The sequence below is a fragment of the Cavia porcellus genome, unplaced genomic scaffold, assembly GCF_034190915.1.
Source record: "Cavia porcellus strain 051 isolate PalLab524CR breed Dunkin Hartley unplaced genomic scaffold, mCavPor4.1 scaffold_18, whole genome shotgun sequence".
Lineage (NCBI taxonomy): Eukaryota > Metazoa > Chordata > Mammalia > Rodentia > Caviidae > Cavia > Cavia porcellus.
In genome coordinates, this window is record NW_026947501.1 from 56099353 (window position 1) to 56109071 (window position 9719).

A 9719-nucleotide genomic window follows, 5' to 3' on the forward strand; every position below is an offset into this window, starting at 1 on the left:
ATGATATAAGATTATATACTACAATACATAATTAGTGATCTATGAAGTCTATTTTCTCTGGATACAGAAATAGTCTTTTTTTTTTTTTTTTGGTATTGGGGATTGAAGTCACCACTGCACACTTGCAAGGCAGATGCTTATGCTGCTGCGCTAAATCCCCAACCCCTAGAAACAATTTTGAATAGCTAGATTTGTTTATACTTTTATAAATTTTAATGCTCTTGCAGCTTTTTTAAATAAAAATCTGTTAACTATATTTCCTGTCTAATTTCTATTTTGTTAATTGAGCTAGCTCTGCTCTTTTACTGCCCTTGTGTTATTATAGTTGTTCATTCCAAAAAAGATGTGACTTATATAGTAATAGGAAAGTGAGAATAAAGATAAAACAAGGATAGAGGTGAGTCTTGTAATCCAAAACAAGCCCCCCAGAGCCCCCAACTTGGTGTCCAAAAATGGGCAAGACACATTTTTTAAAAGCAGCGCTGATTTATTTTATCCTAGGCCCAGCGACACAGTGCAGTTGGAGTTTGCAAAAGCTGTGTGTCTCCCTCAAAACTTTCCAGACTTTTTGTAGAAAACATGGTTTACAAAGTAAGGAGTTATGGTCGTGGATCAGGAAATCTGCTAAGGAATGAGGAAGACCTGTGTATCCCTTTGCAGAGGACAGAGAAATCTAGCAGGAATTAACAATCCTTTGTCAACTTATTTTAGCACTCAATTTTAGATAACATCTGTTGTTTGCAGAGGGCAGCAATGGTTAACATATCAATTAGGTCAGGTTCCCAGGGATGTACAATTCTTTACAGAGGGGAGCATTGATTAACATATCAATTAGGTCACCCAGAAAAAAAATGATGCATACAGAACAGTATACAGGTACTTTGGTCATATAATTTAGGCATAACACAAACATAACGAAGTTCTTTTTGCTAGTGTACAGCAAGAAGTACTATAAGGAGTGAAATTTCTTCATAGAAATCTTTAACAGTGAAAGTGAATTACATACCCAGCTCTGTAGTTTTTCTCAGACACTGAGACCTGAGTAAAATTTTTTGTTTTAAACCATGTATCACCTTAAATACCAGTGCTTGTTTCATATGCACTGTTCTATTAAAACTCATCCTGTGACACCAAAGTTTCATTAGTAGAAACATAGTGGTGAGCAGTGAAAATGAGGTAAAAGTGAGAATATCAATACTGCACATTCTACTGGTCCAAGGTACTCTACTTGAGTAGTGGGGGGAAAAAAGGAAAGGGAGAATGATTGTATGCTGCAATGTGGGGATTAGATACTTTGTGACCAATTCAGAGCTATCCTGTGTATGCTTTAATGGAGAAAGAAAATCATCTTCCTGAAGCATCAGTTTTAATTCCCTCGTTCTACTGAAGAGCAGACCTCTGACCACTAGCCTTCTTAAAATTGCTGGGGGTAAACCGACGTTAGGGATAAGGCAGAAAGTGTTCTCATAAGGCATAGAGATTTTAGCGTGGTGTCATAAATTTGAAACTATGATGCTAAATGATTGCTTGAATTTAAGAGGCCCAAACATTTTAAAATACCTTTCCAAAAGTGTTTTTGCCCCCACTTCTCTCATGCATCCACACACACACTTCTGAGTTTCATTTTGCATTTGGAATGAAATGTCCTGATTTCTCTGTGACCTAAAGGCTGTTAACACATATTTCGGTCTCTCACCAGTTCCTATACAGAGCATAATGACTGGATTGATAATTTTCTTACCAAATATTATCTCATTCCATATTGAAGTCTGACATTTCTATTGTTGATTTGCTTGAAGTTAGACTATACTTATTTCAGAAACAGTATGCATTTTTTTTATCTTAAATAAGGCCAGATATAAATTCTGCATTCTTTATAATAAGTTTTTGTCTGCATTTAGACGATGCAGTTAACTGGTATTCCAGTAGTGAAGAGGAAGAAGGAAGCAGTGTCAAATCAATACTGAAAACATTACAGAGACAGACAGAAACTTTAAGGAATCAGCAGCAGCCTTCCACAGAACTCAGCATTCCTACAGACCCGAGACTTGCTAAAGAGAAAATGAAAGGAAATCAAGTGGCTGATCCTAGACTTAGGACTATCTCCAGGCAAGACAGTAGAAGACCTTCTGAGTCCGTCCCGGTGGATCTTAGGCTTGTGTGGGATCCCAGGAAAGTACGAGGGAATGGAAGTGGTCATGGAGGCTCTTCTGTTGGTGGAACAAAGTTTGATTTGCATCATGCAAATACCAGCCCTAATATCAAACACAAACGAGGAGATGATGACGATGAAGATACAGAAAGAGAGCTGAGAGAAAAGGCTTTCTTAATACCTTTGGATTCTCCACCTGGTATAATGCTCCAGGACCCAAGGTCGCAGTTGAGACAGTTCAGTCATATTAAGATGGACATTATCCTAACCAAACCCAACTTTGCAAAACACATTGTGTGGGCTCCAGAAGACTTACTTCCAGTACCCTTACCTAAACCGGATCCAGTATCTTCAATCAATTTACCTCTGCCCCCTCTTATAGCTGACCAGAGGCTCAATAGGTTATGGAATACAAAAAGTGATCTTCACCAAAACACAGCTTCCATTGATTCAAAATTAGCAGCCAAAGCCAAAATTAATCCACCCAACAGAGAAGGCTACTTAGATCAATTTGGAGACTTACATAGTTCAGGAAGTAAATTAGGAGATCCTAGGCTGCAAAAGAATTTTGATCCTAGGCTTCACAGACTGCCTAATGTAGAGTCTCATCAAGTAGTTACCAAGGAGTCACATACGTCAAAGAGTGCCCCGCATTTAGCCAAATCAAGCACTGCTGCTTTGCAACCCCCAGGGGTAATAAGTAGCAATGCGGGTTCTGGGACTCTGCCTCCATATGCCCCTAAATTCTCATCTTCAGCTGGCCTTCCACTGGGAACTCCAAGTACAGTTCTTAGTGGTATTAGTTTGTATGACCCCAGGGAACAGCGTTCATCCTCTACATCAGACTTAGCAGCAGTTTCCTTAGGAGAAAATACAGAGAGCCAGAAGAAATGTGGTAGTTTAAAAAGCAGTGATAAAAATGAGCCTTCTCCTGGAGAAGCAGTCCTACCACAGAAAACCACTCCCAGCATGGAGGTCCCTGCCGACGTGCCTGCTGACACACAGGCAGATGCTCTCCGAGGTTCCGGGAAGGCGCAGGTCCCGGCAGTCCACAGTCTTCCAATCCAGGCCTTAACAGGCTTAATCAGACCCCAGTACAGTGATTCACGGCAGACTAGGCAGCCAGGCCAGGCGAGCCCGACTCCAGAGAATGACCCCAGTAGAGAGACAGATGACAAATCTCTTAAAGAGGTTTTTAAAACTTTTGATCCAACTGCTTCACCATTTTGTTAGCTGTTATGTAATTAAGCAGTTCTTTTCTCTCTTGTGACTGTTGCAGTCCTCTGCTGTTTTGTAACTGGTTTACCTCTATAGTTTATTTATTTTTAAATTATAAACACTTTCCAGCTGCTAGTATCAGAACCACATGAAGTTATATCCTGTAAAGTCTGTGGTATTTTATATAATATTTTTATAACTTTGAGACTGTAGTAATTGACATAGAAACGTATATATCATGTTAGCATCTGTAAAGGTACTTTTATTGTAAATAAATCATCATGAACTCAACACTCTGCCTGAATACACCCCAGTTGTCATTCATAAATGTTTAGATAAACAGTTACCACTTTTATGTGGTGGTTTAGTTTCAAGCAATATGATATACATTACTTCTGAGGAACAGTATTTCAACTAGGACCCTCTCTCTTTGTCAGCACAGAACTGAGTAGTCTAAAGCCAGAGTCTAAAATATAAAATGAAGTTCAGAAACCATTTTGAAATCACAATTAGCAGAGCAGTTCATGTTTAAGGGCATCACTTTTATTGGTATTGACAAAATTATTTGTGTAAATTAAGCATTTGAATGTTAAATCTTTTAAAAGTATTTTACTGTATACTGTATCATAGAAGTTGGAGGTATATAAATAGAATGATTTGCTAAAATGAAAATTTCCCAGTTTCTCTAATGTAATGTTTTAAATTTTTAGTTTTTCCTAATAGTTATGAGTTACTGCTGTATTACACTGTGATGTTTATGTATTTCAGTGTTTTTGTCTTTAGCAGCATAATTTATATTACTTTTTCAAATGACATAGCTGCGATAATTGTGTTCATCATGACTTTGGCAATTTTTTACAAACTTTTAGAAGATCAGTGAATCTGTATTGATTATTACATTGATAATGTTGTAAATGTCTAGGTTCTATATTTTTTCTTAACTAGCAAGAAAACACAGAGATTGTAGGTACAGTCAATTGTATGGCTACCAATAAAGAATCTCTTTCAGATCTCACCTGACTAGTGTTCTATAATAGAGGGAATTACTGGTATTTTAAATATTTAATGTCCTCCTCTTTTGGAAACCTAAATTGATTAGAACTTGCATTTTATGAAAAATAACTTGTACCCATTTATTTATTGCAGTATAAAATAGTGGCAGCTCTTTGTTTTTATATATATATATATATAATTTACGACTGAATGTATTACTCTAATACACATATCTTAAACTGCAGGTGTATGCAGGTATATTTTCTATAAGTAACTTGGAAAGGAACGTTTCTTTACAAAGTAGGTATTAAAATCAGACCTTGGATAGAACCATCTACCCATGAGAAGTGATTTTAAAAATATACAGTAAAATATTTTTGCTTCTATTTGTTGCTTAAAATGGCTAAAGGCTACATTTTGGGGTTAATTATATATTATATATTAAATATATATATATATATATCCACCAAACTACTTTCTGATTTATTGCTCAAATGAATTTTAATGTTAACAAGAAAAGTCAACAGAATAGCTAAAACTGACAGATAAAAATGTATTCCAAAGTAGTATAATTTACTTCTATTAGGATAGAAGTCAGTGAAATTGTTGAATTTTAGGAAATTGTAAATGTTAGCAAATATTTAGTTTATTCATGTATTTCATTATTGTGTTTGGTAATACTGTTTACATTTCAAAAATAATACAGAAAAGATAATTTGGCTTGTTAAAGACCAAAATATAATCCAGACTTTTAGCAGAAGTTCATTTTTTTTACTAAAAGAAATGTAAAACTATGAATTAAAACATAAGGTTTAAAACTCACAAAGGAAAATTACTTAATGTTCATTTATTCAGTATTCTTGGTCTCTGTTATGTCAACTAATATCATAGTGGCCATCTTATAAGAAAGTTTGAATTTAGTTTCAAATTTGATAATGTATTTTATGTAAAAGTTATTTGTTTAAAATAATGTTTGCTCTTTATCATATAGTTTTTTATTGACATTAGCTTAGGAGACAGCTGTCAGAATCTGTCAACATAGATTAATACTCTTTTTTCCTATTTCCTCACAAAAATTAACAAATAGCTATTTATTTTTCTTAAAGGTAGGTTGATGTTTTTTAGAATCCATGGAATTAGATTTGCATTACTACACAGAAAAGTGTCCTTATTCTTGGGAGCTACAGATTTAGAGGTAGAAGAAATACTTGTTTCTTAACGAGAATCTGAGTGGTCTTATCAATTAAGATGCCTCTTAACTATTCAGAGTTGACTATGATGTTGAATAGAGTGGGATATATCATGGTATTGAATTGGAGTACCCAAAGATCATAATAATTTAGACATATAACTGCTTTCCATTATCGTCATTAGGACTATGTTCTGAATCTTGTAAACAAATCAGGTGTTGGAGTGGCATTACCCTTTGACTAAGCAATTAGATCTAGTTCTGTGTGGATTCTGTTTTTTCTGAGCCAGAGGCTCCGAACCCCAGAATTAGGCTTCAGTCAAAGCAGCCTAAGTATGAAGATAATATTTGCTTAAATTCATATTCTTATTCTGAGTTGATTTCTACATAGTTTATCTTGATTTCTACTTTCTTATCTAGAAAGATAGATAAGCGAGATAATTCTGATTGATCATAGGTTTGATGTAGGGAGGGAATGAATTATTGTAAAGTATTTGTAAATATAAACTTGTTTTATAACTTTACAAACATTGTCATCATGTTCCCATCGGCATGTATTAGTTCAATGTACATGTACAAATTCAAAAATGACATGATCCAGTGTGTGGTCTACCAATATATGAAGTTTCAGAAGATGTGCACTGAAGTCACAATAAAGTTGCCTGAGAAATTGTTTCGGAAAATATTAGCGCATCGTTAGCAGTATCATTAAATAATGGTGTGTCAGAAATACACAAGGCTTTCCTAGGATAGACGTAGTTTGTCTCTTCAACATCTGACTTCTCTGCCTACTTTATATAGCTTGGATATTGATGGAAGCTTAACATTTACAGAGGTCCGAGTTGCACAGCCTGTGAAGGCAGAGTGGCCAGCTCATTTAAATACCAGAGCCATTTATTCTCAGACACAGCAGGTATATTATCTCCCACCCCGTAGTGTGTATCTGTGCAGGCGTGTGACACCAAGGTCTTCTCACATTTTCCTTTGGTAATGGCAACTAGAAGTTAGAAAGTTCCTAGGGACCGAATCTGAGGTGTTGGGGGAGCTGTCAGGAGTCTCCATTTGCGTGACATGAATCTCCCAATGGAAATGCTCCCCTGAGTTCACCCTTCTGAGCCGAGCACTGTACCTCACGGACTGGCCTTGGCGAAGAGGATTTCGTCAGCCACGCAGCGCACTGAAAGGGCTTGGCAGCCTTAAATAATTGGACTTTCTGTGAATGTATAGAATGAAGAGTAATTGTGTGTTTAGAGATCTTTTAGCAGTCCTTGATAATTTGTTTACAGTTATTACAATGGAATATATAAGCATTAGAAAGCTATATATAGTTTAAGAAGTTTAATCTTTGACAAATGTAACCAAACAGGGTCAGGTCAGAGCCATTTCTCTCACTTCTGTGTAAGGTAAGGCCTCTCCCAAACAGCTTAGCGTGGAACCTGTGAGCGCCAGTGGCCCCCAGGTGCTGTATGCTGAGGTTGTGTCATTCACCAGCGGTGTCTGCACTGGTAGCCAAGCCAAGGTTTACCTGCCTCTTTCAGAAATGATACAGACCAAGTAAGGACTTTGGTTAACAATAACTTAGTGCCTAGAGTTTTAAATTTTTATAGCAAGAAGTACAACATATCTTAAACCTTATTTTATGCTTTCAGAAGCAGGACCCACCTGTGTCTCCTTATTTTTGTTTCCCCCATAGCAACAAGTCTTGCTCTGGGCACACAGCGGGTGCTTTGTGAACTGCTTATTTACTTCTGGTGTCCATCCACGTGTAAGTCAGGCTCCATCAAATGAGAGGAGAGCTGCAGTAGGAGCATTCCTTGATCACTTAGAGAGAATGCGGCTTATTAATTATATCTCCTTCAGTAAATAAGGAAACCAGCACCCTTTTATTGTCCTATTCTCGCCCTTTAGTGCAAAGAATGATTATGGCAACTTTACTTAGGAGCTAAATGTCTGTATGACTGTGATTCATATCTCTAAGGGTCCCCCAACTTAGAAGATAGCTCTGTTTATGCAGCATGAAAGTTTGGATAGATCAATAATGTATTCTTTTAGATGGATGATGGATTCTTTCTGTAACCAGAAAAGGAACTGCATAGCTAGAGTCTTTAACATATTTGTTTTAAAATACTTCTCTAATTTTTTTCTTCCTACTATCCTAAAATACCAACCAGATTATCAACAGCATTTAAAATTACTTTTATCCTGACATTATGAACAGTAACTTATTTCAAATTATGATTGGCATCTAATTTTTGGGTCTTATACTTCTTTTTTAAAATATCCTTCACTACCTGTTGGAATATAACCATATGCTACAATTAGCAAAATCATTCTGGGCATGAAATATCTTCCTTAAAATCATTTTAATAAATGTTATTTAATAATATTTTAAAAACAAAATATCCTTCTCAAAGATTTTTTGGGGGGGGGGAAATAAAATAAAATAAAATAAAAAGATTTTTTTTTGGTGCTGGGAACTGAACGCCAGGCCTTCCTTGTGGCAGGCAATCATCCCCCTGAGCTACCAGGCCTCACCCTTCACTACTGACATTGGTACCTTCCAGGGTGTGTTAGAGTTGGGAGGAATAGTGACGTTTGCATTTGCTTGTATATTACTGGTGGTCTGATCTATAATTTATTGTAAAGGAATTAAGTTTACAGAGGCTCAAGTAAATCAAAATTGTTCCCAAACCTTCACAACTACAACGTACTGGGGTTATTAGTTATTTATCAATTATGACATACATTTTATATACTTTTTAAATATTGAAGATAAATAATAAGTTAGAAATTATTATAAGTAAGAGGTTTTAATCTACCTCTATTTTATGAGTTTGCCCTGCAGATGATTGAAGGGGAATTCAAGAACAAGAATATTTTTTTCAAGAAGTAGAATATTTCATTATGAAAGTGGCAATCAAGAAATAGTCATTTGTACAGTTATATGCCAGAGTTTAAAAACTACATTCCTTAAGCTAAACCTGCTGCCCCATGCACCTACAATTCAGAAAGGGCTCATGTGAATTCAGAGATCCAGGGCCCAAGTCACTTTGTTTTCAGGCTGGGGCTTCTGTGCCTGCATACGGCAAGGCTGTTGATGACATTTGTGTCCTGGGGTATTTGTGTGTGTGTGTGTGTGTGTGTGTGTGTATTTGCACATGCGCGCATTGTGGGTAAGGAAGGGGTCCGGGCTTCTGATCACTAGCTTTCTAGCAGATCCATGAGAACCAGCCAAAGGTAAAATCCAGGTTATAGCTACTTGGAAAATGAGATGTTTTGTTTTATCTTTCTAGTGTCAAACTATTCCACTACAGAAAGTTTCAGTTCATACCAACTCAATAGATTACCTAAATTGTTAACTTGTCCATTCAAAAAACACCAGCAAGGGATATATTTTGCTGAATTAGTCAGTTATCCAATGATGGACTAACAAGTTGCTTGATAAAATCCAGATTATTCTTTTTCTTTTCATTTACAAATTAATTTTCCAAGTTGCATTCTGTCACTGCAAGTTTCTGTAACATTTCTCTATGATAACCTTCCTGTTGTCTTCATTTAAATTAGAATATGTCTAATGATACTGGCAGTGTGCTACTTTGCTTTAATACATCTTCAGCATTTGAAGAGAATGTGAGAGAGCCATGTGCATATAAAAGGACTTGGAAATGGAATTCACCTCACACTGTCATGAAAGGGAGAGCATTAAAGTGTTAAGCTTCAATTTATCCTTTGTACACAGATTATACTTACCTACAAGATTAATGGCATTTAAGACCTTTTACTAGCTTTGCCTTCATTCTAGGGAGTATCTCTTCCATTAGCTTAAATTAATTTTACTATTGAAAGATCTGAATCTAAAAGATGACTAGTGAATGAACTTCTTTAAAGTAGGGTAGGGACTCACTAGGATAAAAATGGTATTTTATCACAAAAGAGGCAATTTTATCAGAGAGCCACTAACATATTTTCCTGCAAGGCCAGGAAGCACTATTAAAAGACGATTTCTGGCTTCTGGTTTACTATATTCAGGGGTCAGAAGCACACTGCCTTAACTAAGGGAGCTGACTAAGTTCCTGGAACTCACTGAGCATTTCCCCTGAGGAAGAGCCCGGTCTAGTCCTGATACCTCAGCAGTGGTGATGCTGAACAGGCCAGGACTCCACTGGG

At 36.3% G+C, this 9719-nt stretch overlaps 1 protein-coding gene across 2 annotated transcripts in view; it reads left to right on the plus strand.

Moving 5' to 3' along the window:
- The window catches only part of Zc3h6 (zinc finger CCCH-type containing 6), a 54436-nt gene extending 48201 nt beyond the window's left edge, over positions 1-6235 (plus strand). For both annotated transcript variants that reach the window (XM_063230011.1, XM_063230010.1), the window contains one exon: positions 1902-6235. In XM_063230011.1, the coding sequence (XP_063086081.1) occupies positions 1902-3385 (1484 nt within the window). In that variant the 3' untranslated portion in view covers positions 3386-6235. The remainder of the gene's footprint in view (positions 1-1901) is intronic.
- Positions 6236-9719: the final 3484 nt, after the last annotated feature.